Source organism: Nanorana parkeri, unplaced genomic scaffold (genome assembly GCF_000935625.1).
Source record: "Nanorana parkeri isolate BGI_ZX_2015 unplaced genomic scaffold, ASM93562v1 scaffold319, whole genome shotgun sequence".
NCBI lineage: Eukaryota > Metazoa > Chordata > Amphibia > Anura > Dicroglossidae > Nanorana > Nanorana parkeri.
Genome location: NW_017306587.1, coordinates 843,782 through 871,248, shown reverse-complemented (window position 1 = coordinate 871,248; position 27,467 = coordinate 843,782). Strand labels below are relative to the sequence as shown.

The 27,467-nt window shown below is 45.5% G+C and overlaps 1 protein-coding gene across 1 annotated transcript; it reads left to right on the top strand.

The window, feature by feature from the left end:
- NFE2L2 (nuclear factor, erythroid 2 like 2) lies at nt 1–27,467 on the top strand. The gene is made up of 5 exons (XM_018558064.1): nt 1–231; nt 22,162–22,422; nt 22,517–22,591; nt 23,764–23,946; nt 26,271–27,467. The coding sequence occupies exons 1-5, from the start codon at nt 190–192 to the stop codon at nt 27,465–27,467; spliced, it is 1,758 nt and encodes a 585-aa protein (XP_018413566.1). The 5' UTR covers nt 1–189.

Below are 27,467 nucleotides of genomic sequence, written 5' to 3'. Positions count from 1 at the left end.
AGTGTCTGGTGACTTTGGCAGTGTTGCGCTGGACTTTCCCGTCATTTCGCTCGGGACGGTCCTGTGAACGGAGGGGAAGGAGAGTTGCCGGCCGGGAAGAAAGAAGGGGGAACAAGGAAGAAGCGCCACACCGAGGAAACACTGCGACCACCACAGCGAGGAGACACCCGGCCGGTGCCAGGGGCCACCATGATGGAAATAGAGTTACCCCCCGCCAAGCAGTCCATGCAGGTGAGGTGGCGAACTGGACGGGTGGGGGGCGGGGCCGAGCTGTCACCTCTGTACTGGCTTGTGAAGGAGAGGAGAGGAGGGGGGAGGGGTGGCTGGAGCTGTCATACACGGGCGCCCTGGCTGTCACATGACCACGTGATCAGATGATCGCAGGCTGCCTGCTTCTGACCATACACCGGACGATTTTGTTGGTGATGCAATAAAGTGCTGTTTTCTGCTACTAGAAGGGGAACTTTCACACATAAGATGTAGAAGGGCGCAGATCAGTACAATTGAGGCTGGCCATGCACAGATTTCCATCTTTGATACAACTCGTTTGGATAATTGCCTTTTTTGGAGCCGATTGGTGCCCCCCCTTTGATCGGTTTTACGCCAAATCGGCAGAAAACGCCTGAAATACAGTCAGTGTATGGCCAGTTTAAGACTGAGCCTGATATGTTCATCCGGTAATGCCGATCTTCACCCTCTTCAGGGATAATAGATTGATCGATCCTCGTCTGCTAGAAATCGGTGCTCTTTAATAAATCTGTCCCATCCAGAGTCACGAGTGGAAAATGGAGGCCGTGATTGGCTGGTTGGCTGACCTCTGCTGGTGTATGGCCATCATACAATCACATTGGCGGGTCTCCGATCTCCAGACATGTCCTCTCTTCCGGAAGATACAATTGTCGTTGTTCTTTCTCTGGTCAGAGGAACAAACGATAGAAAATCAATAACACGTCATACAGGACATCGGTCTGAATGGAAAGGAATTGCGTGTTGTTGGTGCCGGGTGTTTTCAGGGAATGAACGAGATCAGATTTTGCTTCATATCGTCCTGAAGATCTACCCTTGTGGGGCCCCTAAAGACAACATTACATGGAGTGTGACATGACCTGACATCCCATTGAATGCACCGATCTTCTCCTGTCCTCACTGTCTGGGGGCTCATCTGGGGTGCAGGTTCATCAGAACTAGGTTGGCAAGGGTGCCCTCCAGCTGTTGTGGAACTACAAGTCCCATGACTGAAAGGAGATTGTACAATTAGATTGTAATGTGCGTGGTGAGCTTTAGGTTGTCATGGTCGGATATAAATGTGACGGCAGCTGTCTGATACTTCTGTATGTGTCATACAAATTAAACCCAAAACATTAGATTAGGGCCCAGGTGCGCAGTCCGTGGTCATTTGGCACTTCCTGTGCGGCCCTCGGAGCCCCGGCAGACAATAGTCTGGGATTTGTTGCTTTAGCCAGTGAAGGAAAATGATCATTTAGAGTGGATTCTGGTCGGTGCATCTATTACTTTTTGTTTTATTGGGGAAGTCTCCTTTCACTTCCTGTCCTGTAGACACAACAGGAAACACTGGAAATCCCCTCGGTGATGGTTGTCACCAGAGCAAGTGTTACCATTGGATAAATTCCTCTCTCTGCCTCTTATGGCGACAACTCTATTTTTATTATTCTCCCATCGCCACCAGTACTAAGAGGGGTGAGCCTCCCAGCAGGGACAGCAATAAAGCTTTGTCTTCAGACTTCTTTCATTGTGCAGATTGGACTTGTGTTCAGTTATGAAAGTTTTATTTGTTGAACTTAAAGTGTATTTCCACTTTTGCTTTCACATTTGAGAAAACCGCTCCATATGTCCGTTATGCTGTGTGAATAGGAACACATAACGAAAAAGAATTCTTACCTTTTTTTTTTAGATGTTTTGTGAAATCAGACAAGATGGCCGAGTCCAGGCTCCTCTTAGCCCGCTCACAGTGGTCTGTCCTTCTAGAAAAACTGAAATCTGGGGATGTGATGAGCGTCATTAACATACAATGGACAAGCCCCCTCTGAATGGACAAGGCCCCCCTCCCTCCCAGCCCCTCCCTCACTCACAGCCCCTCTTAACATTACAAAGGAATAGAAGCAAGAAGAAATGTTAACCCTTTTAAACCCTAACCCGAGTAAAAGCAATATAAACGGCAAGAAGCATTTTTATTTGTTTTTTATCTTGCGTGATGTGAATGGGAACGTGTAACAAATATAAAGTAGGTGTGATCCCAATTTGGCTGCAAAAGTGGAAATACACTTTAAAGCCCATCTCTGGGGAAAAAAATCCTCCTTGTATTGGTTCTCAGTTATGTCTGCGGCAGCCTTTCTCAGCTTCTCTTCAGACACAGGACTCTTTAAAAGAGTGCAAAATTTTGAGGCCCCCCAGTCTAAAATGTCATAGGTTTTAAGGGTGGGGCCACATGCAAAAAAGTGGGCTTCTCCCTTCACATCAAATGCCCCTCCTTTTTAAATTAGGATTTCCCCCCTTTCACATCAGTCCCCCTCCTATCACATTGGGAGTCCCCTTCGACTCAATCTTCATGCCCACCTTCACCCCACAGTCCCACTACCACAAAATGATGAGGCACCCCTTAGGAGGCACAGCACCGTAGAAGAGAAAGGCTGGTCTATGGTACCTTGGTAAAGGACTTTTAGTTACCTGATCCCCACTGACACCGGCCCCCACGTCCTCTTCCTGCCTCCGCTGCGGTGGTCGAATGCCCGCTGGTGTCATCACATCTAATCCAGGGCCCATATCCCTGAATAATATGCGAGGGGACAGTCTACAAGGGAGAGGGGTGAGTGCTGGCCTCACCTTCCCAAATAAAGCCGCCATGGTTTGCTGGCTGTATGTGGAGTTAAATCACATTACACTGCTCAGTTCTAGAACTCCTTCTCTGTTTTAGCTGTTGTGTGATGTCAAGTTTTCTGGTGTTACTCGCTTTGTATGTGACTTTGTCGTTGTCGGGATGTGTAGTCTGAACGCAGGCAATGGTCGGAGTTTGCATGCTCCCTCGCTCTCTCCTTGACAACTGAATGTGCAGAGTCACAAAGGGGCTCCTTAGGGGGGTCAGTCCATGTGCAGGGAAAGGTACCGGGTTATTGGAAGCCGTGTTCTATGGCTCCTCTTAGCCCGCTCACAGTGGTCTGTCCTTCTAGAAAAACTGAAATCTGGGGATGTGATGAGCGTCATTAACATACAATGGACAAGCCCCCTCTGAATGGACAAGGCCCCCCTCCCTCCCAGCCCCTCCCTCACTCACAGCCCCTCTTAACATTACAAAGGAATAGAAGCAAGAAGAAATGTTAACCCTTTTAAACCCTAACCCCCACGTCCTCTGCTCAGTTCTAGAACTCCTTCTCTGTTTTAGCTGTTGTGTGATGTCAAGTTTTCTGGTGTTACTCGCTTTGTATGTGACTTTGTCGTTGTCGGGATGTGTAGTCTGAACGCAGGCAATGGTCGGAGTTTGCATGCTCCCTCGCTCTCTCCTTGACAACTGAATGTGCAGAGTCACAAAGGGGCTCCTTAGGGGGGTCAGTCCATGTGCAGGGAAAGGTCCCGGGTTATTGGAAGCCGTGTTCTATGAAATCCATTCTTTGTGGCCTGCATGATGTAACATTAGCGTATCACATTCTCAGAGTCCGGATACGATTTGTGTTGGTGTTCTATGAGAATCGTATCATCTCTGAGCTCAGTGGTTTATCTTGGCTGTTGGCGACATTGAGCTCAGGGGAGCGGTCCTCCATTTTATCCGTAAAGATAACCTGGAATTGCATGTTGAGTGAACAGGGAACATGAGTATTAGTGTTCCCTTCTGAAGGATCGTTCAAGGGTTTTGTGGAAGAAATATCAGACTTTGTGGTTCTCTATAGCAGGGCTGGACAAATCCCAGGAGCCAGGTAACCAATGCTCCTCAGAGATTACAGCTGCGGCTGAACTTTTCAGGTTTTCTCTAGTTGTCAATGGGGCTGAGGCCTAAAAAAACATTTCCTGTTGGCGCCTGGACTGGACAGACCGGCTCCTGTATGACCATGGTTCTCAACTGGTGGGTCACGACCCAAAAGTGGGTCACAACCCCATGTTCAGTGGGTCGCTGCGTGCCTTCCACTGCTAGGTGAGAGGCTCCTCAGCCTCCCCCTAGCGCAGAACTGTCAGTTCCCGCACCAAGCAGCCATTCAAAATATGCTGCCCGGTGCCAAGTATCAGCTTGAGGTGGGCTGGGGGTATGGCCACAAGGGAGCTCCATCCATACCGGCATTGCTTACAGCTCCCTCCTGTGCCCTGTAGAGGTGCCTGGACCGGAGTGACGTCACATTGTGGCTCCCGGTACCTCTACAGGTCGCGTATGGGAGCTGAACAAGCAATGTAGATGGAGCTCTAGCACAGCAGCCCACACCGGACCCCAGGCTGAGGATCCCTTCCAGTTGTTAGTAAGGTGGAGAGTGGATAGATCTTATATAAAATCATTTTGGGAGTGTGTGCATGTGATAATGTGTCAGTGTTTTTGAGGGCCCATTCACTCTAGTACAGTGCAATAATCGCACAGTCGCATGTGATTAACGCACTGTACCATGGTATCGCACCTACTACACGTTCTGCTGTGGGAGGTGCATTGCGTTGCCACTCCCGCCCACAGTTCGATCACCCACACTGGAACGCACTTCATTGCAGTGCGACTTGGGTCACAAGTTCATGACCAAGGACAGTGAGTCCTGAGGTTACACAGGTTGAGGACCACTGCTGTATGACATATATTTGTTTCTCTACCGCTGCCCTGTAGTCGGGGTCTGATATTGAGCTCCATACTTCATCATTCTCACTAGAATAGGGAAGGACAATCATTGTTGGCAGTACTAGAGAGACCGTATTTGATGGCATTGTTCAGGTATTTTAAGAGCCAGCGGTGCCGACTGCAAGATACTGAAGCGTGGCCCCGTGGGAGATTCCGCCATTCACACATTTAGTGTAGATGGAGGAATGTGTTGCACTTTTTCCATCTGACCATAGATAGTCTGCAGATAATCTTTAGGTGTATGGCCAGATTTTGCTACTCAGGTGACCTTTCACAAGGCTTCAACATAAGAAGGATCAGAATGTCAGCTGTCAATAGCAAAACTCACTAATGGGCATTTATAGGTTGCCGTTATGTTAATTGGAACATACTATTGTAATATATAACTTTTATAAACTGACTTGTTGATAAGCATTGCTGGGACCGGTACGGCTCTGACAGGAGATCAAAGGGAGATCAGTACACGATCTCCTATTGATCTATTCTCCAGTCCCGGAATACAGGAAGTGATGTATATTACATCACTTCCTGCATTCAGTGTCACTTTCCAGCTACAGAAGCTGAGATGCTGATGAAGCAGATCTCTGCATCTTCTCTGGGGGTCCCTAGGTGACATTAGGGGTCCCCTGATTCCTCCATAAAGAGGACCTGTCATGTAAATTGGCTATCACATAGGGGGCTTCTTAGCCCCCCCCCCCATGTGATAGCAATAAGGTTGTGTAAAAAAAAAAAAAAAGTAAGTAATTCAAAATTAGAAAATCATAAAAAAAAAAGTCTTCTTTAATTTTATTTAATGTTTCTTTATTTTTTTTAAGTCCTCCGCCCTCCACATACACATGCAGATATGCGTCGGGTGCGCATGCGTGCAAAAACAACGATATGCCAATGTGCCTGTGTTTGGGTACAGGAGCCATAACACTGTCTTGGGGCATTTTAACGTTGGCGTTACCCTGAAGCTATACGGTGCTTTCATCACTGACAGATAAACATGCTTATCGGATAGACATGTACACTCAGTGAAGCTCAGTGTGCCAAGGGCAGTCAGTTTGTCATTGTGTACTGGGAACAGTGGATGGAGAGCATGGAAACCTACCTAGGGTTGTCCTGTTGGATTGGAAATAGTAAAGTGGAAGTGTTGGCACATTGGGCTGGCAGCTTCCACACACCAAAAAGATTACCAAAATGTCCTCAACTTGCAGTATATAACATTGGATCAGAGATGTTAATAGCCCATTAACAATTTTATTCCGATTCAACGTCAAATAGAAGCTCAAATTAAGAAGGTGACACATTTTTTTGCCTGTCCCCCCCCCCCCCCCCCCCCCCTAATCAGGAATTAAAAATAGGATGCAATGTTTACCACCATAGGGTGTACTGTTGATGTTCTCTGGACCAGTGTAGCACCGGGCACAGAGCTCATTGAATACTGGTCACCTTTACTGGAGATCAGTATTAAGCTGGCCATACACCTAGAGATTCCTCAATCTACGCTAAACTGTGGATGGAGGAATCTCCCGCTGGGCCAAGCTTCAGTGTCTTGCTAGTCGGCCCCGATGGCTGTAGAAATACCTGAGCAATCTGATTGGATGCAGGCATTGTTCAGGTATTTTAAGAGCCAGCGGGGCCGACTAGCAAGATAGAGAAGACATGATCTTGGGTAATTAGTATACCTCCAATACTTCTAAACGAGCAGTTTCCTGTTAATATGATAATGATGTCTTGGTACGCACATTGGATCACTTTGTTTACTTGGTCCTGATAACAGAACGACATCTGTGTAACTGGGAACACGAGACGTAGAGTGAAAGTCCATCTGCTTTGATGATCTCGGTATCATTCGCATGTCTAGATGGTAGCCACTTTGGGTTCCATGTACAAATCAGCTGATGCGAGCTGATTGTCTGTGAAGCCGGTTTCATTTCCTGCCCACAGATGTATGGAAGATGTTTCTTTCTTTAGACATTGTGTGTGTGGTAACGGGCCGCATTCCCTGCGGTGGAATTGTGTTGTTAAGGTGCCTGGAGACATCAGAGGAAAGCCCGGCTGGGGAATATTAGTATTTCTATTGACCTTCTCTGATGACTGAGCCTGGATCAACCAGGATGGATCCTTCCCGGCCGAATCCTCTTGTGTTCCCTCCTATGACCGGCTGCTCCTCTCCTCTTCATGGATGCCAACATGCAAGTTCCCCGGATGGAGGGGTTTGGTGTAGGTAGTTTTCATACCTACTCTCAATATATTTTGATTTTGGGGAGGAGGTTTATTGCACCTCGATATAAAGCTCTGTTGGTGCATTAGGCAAATTCATCTCAACTATATGTAAAGTCTTAAATTAACTGAAAAATATATTTTGTGATCCTGCCAGACACTATAGCCAGGATACTCCCTTTCTCTGCCATCTTAGGCCTGTGCTTCTGCTCTTTTCCTGACAACATGTCCTGACTTTTGACTGCCGGCTCTATGCAGTAGAACTCTGATTTGGTTCCTAGTGTGCTCCCCCTCTCCCAGTCTGAGTGCGGCTTGCAGGAGATTACTTGAGTCTAATATCTAACTTTTCTGGTGCATTACCACACACATTTACATGCAGCATTTTGAGCATTGAAAGAACATTCCAATCATTTAGAATGAGATGCCAAAAGAAGAAAAAAAACAGATCTGCATTGCTTTTTTTTTTTTTTCTTCTTTTGATGCAGCTCACCGCAACGTTGTGAAGTGCTGTAGGGCTGCAACTAATCATTATTTGCATTATAATGGCCAATAATTTTTTCGATTAATCGGATAAAAAAAATGAAATACCGTCCTTAATGTAAAATCAAATACACAAATGGAGTGTTACAAAGTTTACTGCAGAATAAAACTGCACGCACAATTTATTGGAATCGCACTGCACTGGAACGCACAGCATTGTGGTACTGTGTTCCAGTGCGGGGTGATCACACTGTGGGTGGGAGGCGCTTTTGGGTTGCCATTGAAATGAATGGTACTACAACGCAACTCCCACAGCAGAATTTCAGGCTGAAAATGACTTTTATTTTCCCATTTTTTTTTTTTCTTGTTTTTTTTCCCCCCTTTTAAATTGTATTGTAAGCACATGCTGCTAGAATAGCTTCAGCCAGGGAATGACTGCTGCCAGTGGCAAGATTCTGCAGGCGGCAGGTGAATGTAAATATAGCAGGTAGTGGGCTGGTGCAATAGCCTGTCTGCTGTTGGCCATTTCAAATTGCAGTAGCCAATAGCAGGCTGGTCATTGCGCCCGCCCACTGCTTGCTGTGCCCTCCTAGCGTGGAGGAGAGAGCTAGGTGATCCCACCAACTAATCGATAACGAGAATCTTGGGGGATGTTTTATACACAGTTTAGTGCTGAGCCAACATCAGGGGTCCAATCACCCCAGCAGGCATGTGTATAAGGCCTGGTTCACACCTAGGAGTTTTTGAGCATTTCGAAAAGCGCTTTTAAATGCCCAAAACAAGAAATCCCATGATTTTCAATGGCCCTTGTTCACACCTGAGCAGAGAAACGCAAAACGCCCGAAAAGGTACATTTTGCCCCATAGACTTAATTGGAAATGCCCCAAACTGCATGCTGCTAATGTGCGTAGAAACGTGCAAAAACTGTGCTGCGTAAGTGTGATTCAGGCCACAGGCATACCCTCTGACGTGCGCTGCGTATGGGCGGTGTGATGTATTGCATATCACACTGTTTATCCTTGTTTTTGTATTTAAACTTTATTAAAATGTCACGATATGGCTTTTCGTTCATCTTTATACACACAGCACGCTGTGATGCCGTGTATTGCATTGAAACACGCAACGTAATAATGCGGCATATCCTACTTTTCGTCCGTGCACACCAACCCAGCGCAATGGTATGAACTGAAGTAATAGGACATGAGGCAAATTGTCTGACCTGTGATGGGCAACTCTGACCAACATATGGTGTGAGGAGGTTCTTTCAATGGCCATGCACTGGTCGATCTTTCTACAAATCACCTCAGAACATTCCAGAATGCCGGCAAATTTGTAGAATTTCTTTCGATGTTCACATTTGGTGAACATCGAAAGTCTTGTGAGGGTTGTAAAGTGTATGGGCACCTTTAGACTTTACTTCAGAGTTTAGTGTTTACTTCAGAGTTTAGTGTCACGTTAACTCCATATACTTTTTAGAAAATCCAACAAACGTTCTGAAAACCAATTTTTTCAAGCAAAATTCTTTTTGGGTTATGGCCACCTTTTTTTAAATGTGTGACGAATGTTATAAATCAAAGGTATTTATATATTTACCTGGCGTGTAATAATACATTATACAAATCTAAATATATACTTGCTGCCTCCGCGAATTTATTCTTACACATTTTAAAGTGCAGCTGAAAATGTAAAAATGATTCCTGTGAGTTGATTTGAAGCTAGTGGAAAGCTGCACATGGCATGGAGGGAGCGTGTCGTTGCTGGTTGGCTGTCTGCAATCCCCTTGTTGGATCCCCGCTCATGTGCGTGTGAGCTCTCCACACTCTGTGCACAGCAGGGAGTTGTTGGGACGGCTGAGGCTCTTGCGCAACCATCCCGCTGCACTTCCCTTCCACTCCCTCCTCCGCAAAGGGCAGACTTTTTTTTTATTTCTCCTTTTTCCTACATCTGGTTCCAGCAACTTGCAGAGCCAGCACCGTCTTCTGTTCCATTGATTGCACAACTTCCCTTTTAACTAGACCACTAAAGAAAACTTCTGAAAGGATCAACCTATACACAATTGCTCAAGTATTTGTATTAATACGTAAAATCTGTCCAATAGTAGTAACAGACCTGGAAAAAAAATCCACTCAAGGGCAAGGCAGAGGAAGCCAGACTCACCCAGTGATTGCTAGAGGAAAGCTGTGCGGGCTAATGAAGCAACTCAGAAGTGATGTGAAAATGAGCAGTGTGCATGAAAAGTCCAATGATGTGTAAATCTGGCCATACATGGCCCAACTATAGCAAGCAACGCTCCTGATATTAAGCTTCCGTGGTGATCACAGGGCCGATTCTTATAGTTTAGGCCTCTGGAAGGTGGAGGTGTCCGTTATCACACATGGAAAGTTTCCAGCTTGCAGCAGTCATTCTTCAGGAGATCTCTGCTGGCTAAAACTGCACAGTCTTTGTTAAGGTGCCCATACACCTGCCGAGTGATCCCGCGATCGTACGATAATCTGCAGGTGTATGGGCAGCGTGCGACCGCATCTACTGTACGGTCGCCCGACTTTAGTCTTCCTAGCCGAAAAATCGCACACTGCCCGCTCAGCATTGCAATCATCGGCAAGCCCATACCCTCAGCGGGGAGGGCTTGCGATGATCGCAAGTACGATCTGCCTGTCCAAGATGGGCAGGTCGTACGAAATTTTAATGACCTTACAACCATCGCACAACAAAAGTGGTGCAATGGTTGTAAGGTTTATGGCCAGCTTTACAGATTCATGAGGATCCTTAGCCCCAGACCGATCTTCACTTAAAGCTGATCTCCAGCCTTGCCTTCAGTCGTGCACAGTTGTACCGGCTCCCCTCCAGTATTGAATTGCTTACTTTGATTTGCCTGAACACTGTGGGCTTCTCGGTGTGCATTAGATGCAACAGCAAGTCTGAGAGAGCCCACCTCATTTCCTGTCTAATCTGGCATCATCTAGGTCTTTCATCCCCAGTCTGTACCTGGCACACCCCTTTGATTCATTGGATTTTGGTTCTCTCGGTCATGGAGGTTCAGCTTTATATGTGGGTGATACAAGAATGCCCTCTCCTCCCGACTGGCGGGCACCCATCAAGGCATTTTGATATGCGATTACCTCCTACCAAGAGCCAGCCCACTACTTTTATCAGGCCTGAGAGCTCCTAGGAGGAGTACTGACTGAGACAGGGTGCTGTGATGGTTTAAGAACCACCCTTGATCTGCTTTCTTTGCACAGCACAACACAGGGGTCCAGTGATGATGTCACTGGACCTAAAAATAAGGTTTGTAATGAAAGCAGAATAGTTTTAATAGAAGCATACAAAAATGAGCTCTAATGATGTGTACGGAAGTGAATGTACAGTGTGTAAAGCTCTGAGTAAATTGTCAGCGCTATATAAATACCTGTAATAAAGTATATCTATAGCCAAAAGTTTTTTTTTGGGGGGGGGAGGTTTAGAGTAGGGAATACTTAAAACTTGTCAGGTAATAACTCTTTACCCCAACCTGTCCGTCTATCTCCCACCTTGACTGCCTTTAGGCGATCCATTCAGACTCCTCTTCAGGGAAGCCTATCCCACCTCAACCTAACCACTGAGCCACCATGTTCTCTAACAATTCATCCCCACACAGCTCCCTCCTCGTGTATCACTTCCCCCTCCCTTTTTAGATTGTAAGCCCTTAAAGGCAGGGCCCCTCATTACCATCTTGTCTTGAATTGTATTGTGATTGTAATGTTTTCCTTATATGATAAAGTGCTGCGCAAATTGTTGGCGCTATATAAATCCTTAATAATAATAATAATAATAATAATAATAATAATAATAATCACTGCTTTATATACCCCCATTGGGGAGATTCATCCTTTTCTATTTGCCTTCATGACCAAAATACATCATAAGGTAAGGGGGAATCTTCCAATGGGGACATCTGTTTCAGTGGCAACTGTCTAGTATCAGATTTCCCTTCATTTCTAAAAGCGATCTTCTCCTACTTCCTGTTGTGTCTCCAGGACAGGAAGTAAAGGTCCTCCTTACAATCTTGTCTTGAATTGTATTGTACGGTGGTACCTCGGTTCATGAACTTAATTGGTTCCACGATTCTGGTCACAAACTGAATTGGTCGCGAACCATATCAAATTTCTCCATAAGGTTCAATGTAAATCAGGTTAATCCGTTCTGACCCCTACGAACTTGGTCGCGAACCGACAAATTTTCCCATAGGGTTCAATGCAAATCATGTTAATCCATTATGAACCATATGTGAATCCATTACCGCTCTGCACTTTCTTTTTTCCACCATGCTTGCTCTGCACTTTCTTGGTAGCCATGCTGGATTGAATAATACTGTACAGTACTGTGCTAAAAAGCACACAAGAAACGTGTTAACCCAGGCATACTGTGCTATCGCATAGGAACCACCATTTGTGCAGCTCTCACATGCTGTATCTTGCTTTTTGCTAAGACTGAGGATCAACCTTTTTGATTTGAAGGCTCAATGTGATCTACTCTTTTGTGAGTATCATTCCACTTTTTGCCATTTTGTATAAAAAAACTGAATGTACACTAGGGAAGGCGCCCCTTGTTTTTTTCATCCGATATTAGTCTCCCTGACTGATGTGGGGCTGCGACCTGTAGAACTTCTGCATATGTATTTCTTCAGTGGAGTGGTGATCTCAGGCGCTATTGGTTCTTTTCGTGTGTGCACTTTGGGACTGTTACATTTCCTGTGATCTGTGCTCAGTCATATACTACTTGAACGCATTCCGATTCTGATCTTTCAGAAAGGAAGTTCTAAATCCCAGGCTTGCCATATTCGTGAAGTCTACACATTATGTAGCCATAAAATTGTGGCACAACATTAGTCACGCCGTACAAGATAAGAAGCTGAAGAAGATTGTTACTTTGGACTGGGAATTGATCGGTGTACGTTATCATGAAGCCATGTCTACTTGGCCCTAGAGAGGCATCACGCTTCAATGATGACAGCGGATGCCAGTGATTGATAAGATGCACGTTCCGGAATTCTCTATCAGCTCCGATAATGGCCGCGTTTAGTGCAGGCCTGACTTTGGAATCTTACTGTGTTGTGTAAAACGTTTCTAAAAGGCCCCGATTATGGTTTTTGTAGAGCTTTTTAAGGTTGAAAAGTTAGTCTATTCCCAGCCTTCTAGAATTCTTTAAGCCTTTGGCCTGGTTTGCAGCTTTGTATTTTCCAGTGTGTTCATACATATAGAAGGATGTCCTAGTAAGAGTCCTGATTGCTGGAAGGTTGGTATTTTAATAGGAATACAGGCTTTATCCATATTAAGGTTGTTTACAGTGAATTATGGCCTGATCTGGGCCCTGGTGGGAGCGGGAAGTCCTGGTTAGTCTATTTGGTGCATCTGTTGGGTTGCGGGCACTGACCTTGGAAGACTGGCAGCCATCGGGCGAGTTTCCTGCCCTCACTACTTGAGAGTAATTGGCGGTCAGAGCTTTGTTGATGGTTGTTACTCTTGTCTATGGCCTCAGGTGGACTTCTTGGGTATTTGAATGTCTGCCCAGCACTCGTGGCAAAGACAGGCTGGTATTCAGGTATTGCTTAGGTGTGTATAGGTGCGTTAGGTGTATACCTGTGGCTGGCACAAGTTTTTGCTGTTTGCCCGTAGTTGTATTCTGTTCAATAGTGGAAGCTGTGCCTATTGTTTAGCATTGTGCTTCTTTGTGGAGTCAGCGATCTTGGTAGAGGAGCAGGGCTTTGCTTCCATATGTCAGAGCTGCACTCCTGATGATTGGTGATCTGACTTCAGAATTCGGAAGATTAAATCGCAGATTAAATAAAGCAAAAAATGAGTAAATTTACTCATGGTGAAGGCCAGTACATGCCATGTTTTAGCAACACAAGGGCCCCGTGTCCCCAAAATGTCTGATGTATTGATATCCTGAACGAGTGAGTTTACAATTATTTTTTTTTTTTTGGGAGGAGTATTGTTAGGCTCCTAAGTGATAGCAATAAAGTTAAGCGGGAAAAAAAAGTTTACAAAAATTAGTATGTATGTATATGTCTCCTGCATACTCGCAAACATGCGTCGGGTGCGCCCACATGCGAAAATGACGATTGCACTGCACATGTTACATATCACCGCGAATGCCAGAGCGGGAGCAATAATTTTAGGGCCATCAATCACTGATAACCGTAAACTGATGAACTACAAAAGCTTTTAAAATGTTGCCTGTGGCTAATTTTAGGCATAGGTAGTTTTTTTTTTTTTTCCATGGGCACACGCAATTTTAAGGCTTGACATGTTTGTCTATTTACCCAACGCGACCCCGTCTTTTATATCTTACAAAACATTTTGGTGATATTAAATGTTTCATGCTTCCAGGGTGTGATCATTGTGACAGACGCCTATTGGGGTATGTATGGGGTGTGATCATTGTGGCAGACGCCTATTGGGGTATGTATGGGGAGTGATCATTGTAGCAGACGCCTATTGGGGTATGTATGGGGTGTGATAATTGTAGCAGACGCCTATTGGGGTATGTATGGGGTGTGATCATTGTGGCAGACGCCTTTTGGTGTATATATATTGAATGTATACAAACAAACAAACAGACATGAAAATCTTGCGTATTTTTGCTTCTGAGTTCTGCAAAGTAAACGTGAAATTCCTTCCTGTGGGAACTGAAAGTCATCAGATGGCGTCTGCAGGATCCTTTTTCTACAATGGTTCTGCTCGGAGAATATACAGCCCAGATCCACTCTCTGCATTGCGCTTCTTCTGTTGTTTAAAGCTGTCATTTTTTTTATTATTGGTTGTCTCGTTTAATTGTATGTTCTTACACTCGGAGGGGACACCAGTATATTTGGGGTATGAATCTCCTTGCAAGGTTTATCTTATGCAGGGCAGTTGTGGTCGTACGGACAAAGAAATGATGATTACAACCATCCCGCTGGTTTAGGTTTAACCTTTTGTTGCTCTTCTGTGGCCCTACGAGGTGTCTTCTTATAACTTCATAGACCAGCAGTAATTAAACAAGAGCTTGGAAGTGTATTAAGTCCAGCAGATTACCTTCAATGTTTCAGGTGCCTGAGCAGATGACAAAGTAGGTCATGATTTAAAGGGCAAGTCCACCCAACAAATATTTTAGCTATAAGTAGATGCTGGTATGTCCTACAGTTATACTACGTGATTCTGGGATGTGGCTTGCTTCATAATACACAACAAGAATAACTGCACAGTTGGGTTCTTTTTTTGTTAATCATGGGGTAAATGTATTATTTCCTACAGCAGCCAATAAGATTTGTATGTGCACATTCTGTCCTTCATTGGGGAAAGGGCAACTAAACTCCTATTGGCTGCTCTGGGCGCACCTCTGCTTCACTCTTTTTATGATCCTGAAAGAGTCTAAGGTCACATTTACGAGGGGCAAGCCGCAATAATTAGTTTTATTGATCAGTGCATGTGTAAGATAATCGGTCTTTTCATAGAGTATAGGTCGTCCAACGTTCATTAATGGTATATGGACCAAAGAAATATTCTCATTTGCTGATGTTGCGTTTTGTCCTTTGGCAGTGTCTTGTCTGTATATCTGTACGGCATCAAAAAATCTTTATTCTGAGAGCCGTACAAAGGTCAGAGGTGTGTTCTAGTGATGAGTATTATGGCTCCCATCTATGTACATACAGAAATACATTTGTACAAGGAGAGAGCAGTTCTCGTTGTCCTCAAGAACCAGATTCAGGTTTATTCAATAAATGGCAGTCCAGTTGCCTACAGCAGCCAATTAGAATTCACTTTACCGACCGTCTGGCCAGTATAACATGGATTCTGACTGGTTGCCGAGTCCTGAAGTTTGCCAATAAACATCTATATGATTCTGAGAAGGATTGGGAGAAAGTGCTGCGGTCAGATGAGACCAAAGTTGAGCTAAAGTGATGTCACTTTAAAGGGGCCTAAAGGATAAGTTCTCTTTTTGTTTTCAAGTACTGAAGTTCCCATTTTCTTCCCCCTGTCTCCCTCTGACAAAGGTGCCTAGCGTTCCCTATCAGCACTCCTGTAAGTGTGGCCTTTAGCTGTACATGAAGTCCTCTCTGACCAATAATAAAGTACAGGAGGAGGGATTTTATGGCAAATTTGGCACAGCCGGTGGGAAAATAACTTGTAGCTGAAAATGTCTCTGGTGTCCTAATGAAGGCCCTTTAGGTATCCCAACGTACTTTGTGTTTACTTCTTATCCTGACACTGGATACAGACGTTACTAGGAAGCCTTGTCTGTTTTGTTGGATCAATTTTCAGTCCAATGCCTTGACTTTAATTACATACGGCTCTTCTAATGAGCAACATCAGCGTGTCTTTGATGTCAGTTACCTCATGTAATGTTGATGCCGTGCTGCGGAATTGTTTACGTGACCGTTCTCTACGCTCCATAGACTGGAATCCAGAGGTGCATGTCTAGGCAGAAGAAAGATCATTTCTTCGCATGTTCTCGCCATTTGTACAAACAAGCTACAAAGTGTGGGGGCCTACCTGATTGCCTAGATCAGGGATGGCCAAACTCCGGCCCTCCAGCTGTGGTGAAACTACAAATCCCATGATGCATCTCTCTTTGGGAGTCATGGCTGTGGGAATCTTGCAATGCCACATGGGATTTGTAGTTCCACCACAGCTGGAGAGCCGGAGGTTTGCTACCCCTGGGCCCTAGATCATTGCATCCCTGTTGGAAGAAAAATGTGATTGTAATATTGTGGCCAGCTTGAGGCCTCATGCACACAGGTGGGGCCACGCATTGTACAATTTGGGCCTATTTACCCATCATGGAGCCACAGTGGCCGTGTACAGCTGCCCATTGAAAATGAATGGCTGTAGGAGGGTATACACCACTGCATGCAGAAAGGCCCAGAAATGCACCTGGGTTTTACGACCCCATGCGCCTGTTTGCATGCCAAAGGCATTGGATGAAAAAACGTATAGCTTAAATCACCTGTCCCTGTTGCGTCGCTTGGACAAAAAAAAATGAAAAGAAATCTCCCCAGCCGGACAGCCAGCCAGAAATAAACTGATAGATGCTGCACCCCTTCCCTTCTCCCTTCTCAATACAAAATGAAAAAAGCTTTGGGCTGGACATGTACTTTAGGATCACAGTGTTATGTCTTACAGAAGCTGAAAACCATCAACAAATTTTTTTTCTTTCTTTAAAAGGACCGGTGACCCTTTTACTCCCCGATATGTCCGTACACACCCACTTCTTGAATGTGCCAGATCTGTTCAGTAATACTCGGTAATCTTACTTCTAGTATGATAATGTCACTCTGTTGTAATAAGGAACAGGTCTTGTAATTACAGCTGAAAACAGCGTGCAAAGAACTCATTATTCCATTACCGAGCTGTCATAACAAGTCTCTGTAGATTTACTTATGTGAGCTGCTTAGGAATAGTTCTCCTGTCGCACTCCACAATTAAAGGGTACCTGTCGTGAAAATATCAAGCTGAATAGTAAACCCCCCTCCAGTGTGTAGGGCAATGTCCTATTGGAATCTGAGATGTCAGACTGCTGAGAATGCGGTTATGTGTGCTGCTGTGACATCATCTGGTCTGCCCCTATGCATAAAGCCAATCATTTATAGAGCACTTCTATGCTGTCATCAAAATTATCTTCATTCAAATACACAAGCCTGCTACAAGAGGCTCTGGTCAATCTGTTTTTAGTATTGTATGATCCATTGCTATGTTTATCTACCTGGTGCCCAACCTGAAGCCTGCCTACTGTAGTCAAGCCAGTGAAAAAAATATACTTTTACACTGGCCGGTTTGGTTTATTTCTTTCAGGATATCTTATTTGTGTTTTTTTTTTTCTATCCCCATTCCTTCCAGTCTTCTGAAGCATGCCCTAATTCTCCATCAACTCATATATCATGTTTGCAGTCTCTGATCATCTCTGGTAGCCTCTGACCATCTCCCCCGTAGCATGTCTCTAGCCTCTGACCCTCTCCCCGTGGCATGTCTGCAGCCTCTGACCCTCTCCCCCGTAGCATGTCTGCAGCCTCTGACCCTCTCCCCCGTAGCATGACCGCAGCCTCTGACCCTCTCCCCCGTAGCATGTCTGCAGCCTCTGACCCTCTCCCCCGTAGCATGACCGCAGCCTCTGACCCTCTCCCCCGTAGCATGTCTGCAGCCTCTGACCCTCTCCCCCGTAGCATGACCGCAGCCTCTGACCCTCTCCCCCGTAGCATGTCTGCAGCCTCTGACCCTCTCCCCCGTAGCATGACCGCAGCCTCTGACCCTCTCCCCCGTAGCATGTCTGCAGCCTCTGACCCTCTCCCCCGTAGCATGACCGCAGCCTCTGACCCTCTCCCCCGTAGCATGTCTGCAGCCTCTGACCCTCTCCCCCGTAGCATGACCGCAGCCTCTGACCCTCTCCCCCGTAGCATGTCTGCAGCCTCTGACCCTCTCCCCCGTAGCATGACCGCAGCCTCTGACCCTCTCCCCCGTAGCATGTCTGCAGCCTCTGACCCTCTCCCCCGTAGCATGACCGCAGCCTCTGACCCTCTCCCCCGTAGCATGTCTGCAGCCTCTGACCCTCTCCCCCGTAGCATGACCGCAGCCTCTGACCCTCTCCCCCGTAGCATGTCTGCAGCCTCTGACCCTCTCCCCCGTAGCATGACCGCAGCCTCTGACCCTCTCCCCCGTAGCATGTCTGCAGCCTCTGACCCTCTCCCCCGTAGCATGACCGCAGCCTCTGACCCTCTCCCCCGTAGCATGTCTGCAGCCTCTGACCCTCTCCCCCGTAGCATGACCGCAGCCTCTGACCCTCTCCCCCGTAGCATGTCTGCAGCCTCTGACCCTCTCCCCCGTAGCATGACCGCAGCCTCTGACCCTCTCCCCCGTAGCATGTCTGCAGCCTCTGACCCTCTCCCCCGTAGCATGACCGCAGCCTCTGACCCTCTCCCCCGTAGCATGTCTGCAGCCTCTGACCCTCTCCCCCGTAGCATGACCGCAGCCTCTGACCCTCTCCCCCGTAGCATGTCTGCAGCCTCTGACCCTCTCCCCCGTAGCATGACCGCAGCCTCTGACCCTCTCCCCCGTAGCATGTCTGCAGCCTCTGACCCTCTCCCCCGTAGCATGACCGCAGCCTCTGACCCTCTCCCCCGTAGCATGTCTGCAGCCTCTGACCCTCTCCCCCGTAGCATGACCGCAGCCTCTGACCCTCTCCCCCGTAGCATGTCTGCAGCCTCTGACCCTCTCCCCCGTAGCATGACCGCAGCCTCTGACCCTCTCCCCCGTAGCATGTCTGCAGCCTCTGACCCTCTCCCCCGTAGCATGACCGCAGCCTCTGACCCTCTCCCCCGTAGCATGTCTGCAGCCTCTGACCCTCTCCCCCGTAGCATGACCGCAGCCTCTGACCCTCTCCCCCGTAGCATGTCTGCAGCCTCTGACCCTCTCCCCCGTAGCATGACCGCAGCCTCTGACCCTCTCCCCCGTAGCATGTCTGCAGCCTCTGACCCTCTCCCCCGTAGCATGACCGCAGCCTCTGACCCTCTCCCCCGTAGCATGTCTGCAGCCTCTGACCCTCTCCCCCGTAGCATGACCGCAGCCTCTGACCCTCTCCCCCGTAGCATGTCTGCAGCCTCTGACCCTCTCCCCCGTAGCATGACCGCAGCCTCTGACCCTCTCCCCCGTAGCATGTCTGCAGCCTCTGACCCTCTCCCCCGTAGCATGACCGCAGCCTCTGACCCTCTCCCCCGTAGCATGTCTGCAGCCTCTGACCCTCTCCCCCGTAGCATGACCGCAGCCTCTGACCCTCTCCCCCGTAGCATGTCTGCAGCCTCTGACCCTCTCCCCCGTAGCATGACCGCAGCCTCTGACCCTCCCCCCCGTAGCATGACCATCATTCCATTAGACCCAAGTTCTCAAATGATTTCTAGATTGTAAGCTAATACCAACAAGTATGGTCCCTAGTACATCTTATTTATCACCATTGGAGAGTGCAGAAACCTAGAAGCCAATCGGAAAGCCTCTGTGATTGCTCTGAAGGCTCTCATGGGATATGGAGAGATTTTAGATGTCGGCACTATCTCTTCTAAACATGCATGCATGGCCAGGTATACATATTTATGGCAAAGAAGAGTAGGAAAACCCTTAGCGTCAATTCACACATCTGAAGGCAAATCATCATAACCGGTTTCTTTATCTGATGAATGGTTCCCTGAGTTGTTGGCCGGGGTGACCGTCATGTGATAAGTGTGGATACCTTTATGAGATAAGAATGCTGGTTGCTACTAGTTACTGCTCTTTGCACGTTATCTTTGCAGTGTTTTGTGTGTGATGAGATCGGGAGTTCTGGAATCCAGTATGGAATGCTCACTTTCTGGTTCCACTGACTACAGCCCAGCCCTCCAACGTGTGTTCGGTCACTAACAGACTCAACAGGCGCAGGGAGCATGGAGCCGGCTACCATGCCAATCGGGAAGCCGGCCTGCGTGTAATGACTAAATACTCGGTATTGGTGCATCCCTAGTGACAACTATTGGTCCCTGTTCCCCAATTATGCTCCTGTGTGATCACTCGCTCATCCTGGCTCGTGATGGGAACTACAAGTGGCTACTTCAACACACATTATGCATACATGGTCCACTGCCCCGAGAAGTGCCATTCAGCCATTGCTGTGGGCATGCCTGTACACAGGAAGTGGGTGCAGGTGATCAGCAGCACTGAAATGTAATTAGGGATGAAAACAAACAAGTATTTTATTTAAAGATACGTCGCTAGTTATATTCCACGGACAGGTAATGATGAAAGAAAAGGTATTCACCATAGTCGATGGCAGGCGTCTGGCTAAGCTACTAGTTTGCTTGATTACTTTTGAAAATAAAGTGACCAAACTTCTCAAGAGGTTTCTGACATAATTTGCAAATCAACACTGTTCAGTTATACATTTCAGTCTTTGAATGCTCTGCGTTTACCTAATGAGTTCAGAGTGCAGCGTGCTTAAACATTAATCAAGTAACTGGAAGGACATCGAGATTGTTAAAGGAGATCTCTCCAAAACAACTGGTTTAACGCAGGGTACAACACGGAATGCTACTAGCGGCTTGGGCCATTGGTTCTTGGAGCATCTATACACTTACAATGGGCTTGTCCGTTGCAGTATGTCTACTAAGTTCAGTTGTACACCCTTGAGATACACTTCCATACGCCTTCCTCCAAGTAGGAGCCCCCTTAGGGAACCTGGATGAGGTACCCAGACCACCATATAAAGATCCCCATTATCCTAATGCATAAGTGGTGCACTTGCAGGACACATGTAGACAATTAAACTTTTTAAAATGTCTCAGCCACCTAGTGAAGGCACTTCATGTTTATTACTTTTATTCAGGCCATGCTGGACCCATAAAAGGTGTCCCTCGGGAGGAGTATAGGACTATAAATTGACCGACGCACATTGTAAACCACATGCCTTATTAACAATTAACAAAGTGAACGCTCCAGCAGGAGAAAGATCCTTCTTCTCAAAAAGATGACCGCCATTTTTAGCTGCGTACAATGGGATTTCAAAATTGGTCACATGGCTGAAATAAAGATCTTTATCCTTGTGTTAAAGCTCTGTGAATTGAGCCTGTTGTCCACAAACTCGTATCGTGCTTTTCTACATATAACAAGGGCCATGTAAAAACACATTTCCTTTTGATTCCAATGAAACGGTTAACTAGGATTTTGCTAATAATTTACTGGCAGGTTCATTGGAGTTCTGTATCTGGAATCTTGTGTTGCCTGTTATGTGAGCAGATTAATAAAAGGCATCACCCTAGAAATATACTGATCGGTATCTTTCATTGTGAGCTAGACACAGCCTATTGTGTGTTGTAGGATATTATTTTGACAGGAAATGAAATGAGCGCAGTTCCTCTGCTAGTTCCCTATTGTTACGGGTTCTCATGTGACATGACGTGTGACTGCAAAAGATGGTGGAAAAACCTTTGTCCTAGACCCTGAGGGTTAGATGTTGTCAAACCAGAATAACGGCATGTATGTGTGTGTTCATTTTATAGACATATAGACCATGTTTCACCCTCGGGCTAGGGATAATATACCTCATCTCCTCGTACCTTTTAACAAGCAGAGAATCCACACCAGATTGATGCTTCTAACACTTAGGTTTTTGTATATGACAAGTAGCATGCTTTCCAGTATGTCAATACCGGTATATTTTTATGAAGACGCACCTATTTTCCCAAACCCTTTTCCCTTTCTAACGCTGGTTACTATATTGGAAAGTCCTGTGTATGTCGCTTTACTAGGGTTATTTTTACAGACTTTAGTGCTCAATATCAGTGGAGGTCGCAGAGAATGGCAGTTTGTTGCCTTCTTTGTCATAAATGCAGTGGGCTCACCTCTGCCAAGTCTCATTGAAGCTATGCTGACGGCCTTAGTTTGCCCATGTACGCCTATCCCTATGAATAATACATAGTGGGCCCACTTAATGATGCCCAAAAGTAGTGCCCTGGCAACCAGTTGGAATCATGTTGACAGTGAAGTATTGGAGATGATAGAATCTGGTTACTGTGGGTAACAATTGCCCTCCGACACTTTTACCCATCGGGCCCAGTGTGTAATGAAGGCTGTCGGGTTATACTTTTTTTTTACTGACACAATATTGTCTTCCTTTCTTAGGATACAGAACTCATCGACATCCTATGGAAACAAGACATTGACCTCGGTGTTGGTCGAGAAGTTTTTGACTACCACCAAAGACAGAAGGAATGTGAGCTGCAAAAACAGAAGAAGATTGAAAAAGAGCACCAGGAACAACTTCTGAAGGAGCAGGAAAAGGCTTTTTTTGCCAACCTGCAACTAGATGAGGAGACTGGGGAATTCATCCCGATTCAGCAGCCGGCATTAATAGAGGCTGCAGTAGTCACAAGTTCCTTGCAGGTAATTGGTCCACATCGTGTTTAGTGAAGCAATGCGGCATGGACTGCCTGTTCACATTAACAAGATGATAATGTTTGTTTCTTTTTGTATGTAGAATAAGCCGGATCTGGGCCAAGGACTGTCCTTTGATGACTGCTTGAAAATCTTAGCCGATACATTCCAGATTGAGGTGAATATTTTGGGGTTGTGGGCTTTTGAAGAGTACAGATTTAATTCTAACAAATGTTTTGTACTTCAAGAGGAACGTTACCCATATCTTCAAAATAATAATAAACACACCTTTAGAAATGTTTAGTAATGACAATCTACAAACAGATACTTCTAGATCATTCCCGTTTTTTAAATTCTTTGCATACCTTGTTTTTCTTTTCCTCCCCATTCTTCTCACGGTGGCCATTTTTACTAAGTGCAGATAAATCTATCTCCCTTTTACTTCTGGAACTCTGGCACATGTGACCATGCTCATCATCTCAGGAAAGGAAAATATCTTTCCCGGACGGATTACCGATGAGCTTTCCCAGCAGCGTTCTGCTGATATAACCTTCCCAGGAGGCAACGCTTGGGAACGATTACATCACTTTTGTCAAAGAGAACCAGGGAGTAGAAAACCAGAAATTGTAGGTAAAATAAACATGTTTAACAGTTGCATCCTGGGAGGGTTACACCAGCAGAGCATTGCTGGGAAATCTCAAATCTCATGAGATCTCGGGGAAAGGAATTTTCCTCCACTGAGATGAGGTGCATGGTCACATGTGCCAGAGTTCCAGGAAGTAAAGGAAGATCTAGTAACCTGCCCTTAGTTAACATGGCCACTGTCCGAAGACTGGGGAGGAAAAGAAAAATAAGGTATGTAAAGAATTCAAATCCAGCAATTAACTGTGAGTACTTGTAGATGTCATTACTAAGCATTTCTAAAGGCGCCTTTCTTGTTGTTTTGAAGACATGGGTAAAGTTCCTCTTTAAAAAGAAAAAAAGTAAATAAATGAATCTTCGGTGCCTTTACTTGCCTCCCTTGCTGTAGCTCCTGCAAAGATCCTATACAAACCTTATGATCGGTATGGGCACCCGGCTAGCAAAATTCCAACCACCATGTGCCAAACTTGGGACATGACGATTGGATGCTTAGGCACTAAGCGGTGCACTGAAGCTGGATACAACAATGTGCCCCATACCTGTAAGTATGGTGATTATTACTGGGGCTGCAGGGCAGATCAGGGTGGAGTAAGTAAACAGCATTCCTCTAAAGTGACATTAAACTCAGCTGATAAATCTTATAAATGCATTGTATTTATTATACAAACACGTGTGACATATTAAACGTAAAATTCTTTTGGTTTCCAGACGCCTCCAATGACCTACCAAACAGAAATTTCACCCACTCCTCACATAGAGGTCAGTCAGAACTTCCTCACTACAGATCCGCTTCCTGCAATTGAAACTCTGCAGAACACAACCGCTAATGCAGAATGCATGCATGAAATGGACCAGGCCTGGGAGGAGCTGATGTCTATTCCTGAGTTACAGGTAGGCTTGCTACTGTGACGTTTCCTCTAGAAGTCAATCGCACACAAATTCTGATCATCAGAATTACATTTTTAAAAGGCAGCCTTTATAAAATTGAATGAACTAAAAAAATGATTCATTCAGTACAAGTAAAGAGATTAAAAGAGGGGAAAGATGGCAAACTGCTGCAGATATGAAGTGCACCTCCAAATCATGGGGGCGTTCCAACAGGCAAACAATCAACACTTCCTGTTAAGTGCCGAAGCTTGCCCGCCCTTTCCTACCACCTGCATATTCCTATTGGCTAGTGAAGCTAGCTAACATAGTAATGGACTAAAAGGAATGTGTGTGGGGTTGGGCTAGCAGCCAACGCTGACACTGCAAACTACTTTTAAGAACGGCTCACATCTGCTCTCATATGCTCCATACAACATTCATACTCTCATGTCCAAACCTTAGAGCAAGACAACAGACATAAACAATAAATATATATATATATCACACACACACTTCTTTTTATGAAATGTTGTATTACAAATATTTAGCAAAAAAATATTTAAAATAACTACACATACGTCACTGGACTATACGGTTGTCCATTCTGCCTGTAGCTCATTATTTGTGCAGTTTGCTAAACAGTTTTATGCAAATCATTTATATGTATATTCACACCATTCAAATCCTGCAGGTTAACGCCCCGTGTACTTATGACGCATTCCTGATGATTGATGTGACCAACATTTATTTTAATTTATTTATTTCAGGTATTTATATAGCGCCAACAATTTTCGCAGCGCTTTACATATCCTGATGATACACCTGCCTACAGAACAGACCATATCATGACGGCCTATAGTGATAAAGCCATAAAACCCCTTGTGCCAATATATATCCCAGCAGCATAATGCGTGATTATTATAAATCATTTACCTGTAGATGTGCCGCACTAATCGCTAAATACAATTTTAATATATAGAAATGAACAAACTAAACCAAATCCTATATAAACCTATGCTGAGAATCAAAATAATGCATATATAGCATAATAAATACCAGCCCATATAAATGTGTGCATGTCTAAATATATTGTCTGTGTGAAAATTCCACTGCATATAAAAGACGTATCCGCAGTAGAAAACAACAATAATCAGTATATCATATAATGTCCCAAAGTGAATTCTTAAAAGTGCAAAAACATTTTAACAAATCCAGAAGAAAGTTTGTGCTGCGCTTCCTCCACCGCAATCATTTCTTCCCCCAGTGCAGACCCTCTCCAGGATGTCCCTTACCTTATGACTAGACCTAGCACGGTCTAATCGCGCCAATCCCCTCCTAGGCTAGGTTCACACCTAGGTGATTCAGCAGGGGAGCTATTTTGGCACGGTTGTCGTGCGTTTTTGTTTGCGCGATTTTGCTTTGAAAAACGTGCGTTTTTTTTTTTCCAATGCATAGAGATGTCTATAGGACACAACCTGCGCAAGAACCTTCCGAAAAAAGCTGCTGCACTGTTTTGCGTGACAGGCGATTTCTACCACGCGACAAATCGCAAAGGTGTGAACAGCTTCCATAGCCTTGAATAGAAATCTGTTTTATGTGACATCACGCGGCAAAATCCAAGCAATAAATCGCCTAGGTGTGAGCCTAGCCTTACAGCGGGCAGGTTTGGATAGTAATCCTCCGTTCCTCAGTGTCACAATCCTCGTTTGGTGATCCAAGAAATGAAAAAAAGCGCAGACTAAAGTGCACACTAATAATAGGATAAAGTCAGTGTGTAGCGGGTTAGTGCAACCCCACCTTAGCCAGTGCCTCTGTATCTCTCTCTCCACCAACTCCGCCCACCTAAGTGTCACAAACTCCGCCCTACGTGCGTTACTTGGTCAGGGGTATCGCTGTGTAGGTTTATGTAATATTTTGGTTTTGTTTGTTCATTTTTATACATTGTGTTTATTGATCAGCACGGCACACCCACAGTGATACAATCCTACTATGATCACATTGGTTATCCTAACCACTTTGCTGGGAATATTGATGGGCAGAGTCCTTTTACAGAGCCCTATGTGTTACTTCTAAGCTGGCCCACAATTACTAGTATGAGCTTAGTCATTAAGTGTGAGTGGACGAATGGACACTGAATTCTGGTACCTGTCAGTCTGTCTCCGGATCCAGCAGCACTTTGCTAAGCCACAAAAACTTCCATTGTAATCAATCAACCGACATTTTCTAGAAATCTTTTGACTCTTGGCATCCAATTCTGATAAATCTATATTCTTTAATGTAACAAGTAGTTGAGTTAGTAGAATTGCATTTTCCAGGTTTAATGTACTTTGTATCTTCTCTCCATCCAGTGTCTGGGCAGTCAGATTGATGGCTTTGCTAATCTGAGTATGTATCCGAATCAGGAACCCGTGACAGAGGCTGTGCACAGTTACATGTATCACAGTCCAGTACCAGCGATGGAAAATCCAGTGGAAAACATAGTACCGGTTTTCTCGAATGACTTTGCAGGTTCTTTTGTACCCAATGTGCCCACAGTAACCACAAACCAAACCTTTCACATGGAATCTTTTTGTGATGACATATTTACCCTTACTGACCCCAAAGTGACCAATGTGCCTTTAACAGACAATTCAGGCCAGTCTCTCACTGAACTTTTACATGAATCTGTTGATATTACGGACCTATCAAAGTGCAAAGCATTTAACGGGAACAATCCATCAGAATACAATGATTGCGATTCGGGAATTTCAATTGGCACAAGTCCTTGCGCTACATCGCCTGGGCAGCAATCTATGGGCTCCTCTGTCTATGGAGACGCTCCTTTTGGATACAGTGACTCTGAAATGGAGGACACGGAAAGCACATCTGAAAGCGTACTACAAAATCCCACTGAAGAGCTCCCAGCGTCCTTCACGGAGGATGCATTTTTTTCACTCTCGCCTTTCGTACCACTCGATGCGTCCTTTGAAACAGAACTTCACAATTCCCCAGAAATGGAGTTGCCCGTTAGGCCTGGTCAAAGCAATACCCCATTCACGAAGGACAAAACTGCAAGCCGCCTTGAGGCTCGTTTCACTAGAGACGAGCAAAGGGCAAAAGCTCTTAATGTACCATTCTCCATTCATAAAATTGTTAACCTTCCTGTGGATGACTTCAACGTTTTGATGTCCAAACACCAGTTTACCGATGCCCAGCTCGCCCTCATCCGAGATATACGCAGGCGTGGAAAAAATAAGGTGGCGGCCCAAAATTGCCGCAAGAGGAAAATGGAGAATATCGTGGACCTGGAGCAGGATCTAGACAAGCTGAAGAACGAGAAAGAGAAACTACTCGCCGAGAAGGGAGAGTACAACAACAGCCTCCGTCTTATGAAGAAGCAGCTCGGGACCTTGTATATGGAGGTCTTCAACAAGTTGCTTGATGAGGATGGAAAGCCGTACTCCCCTCTGGAATATTCCCTTCAGCAAACAAAGGATGGGAGCGTCTTCCTTGTTCCGAAAGCCAAAAAAATCGAAATTAAAAAAGAACAGATCTTAAAATGCTAG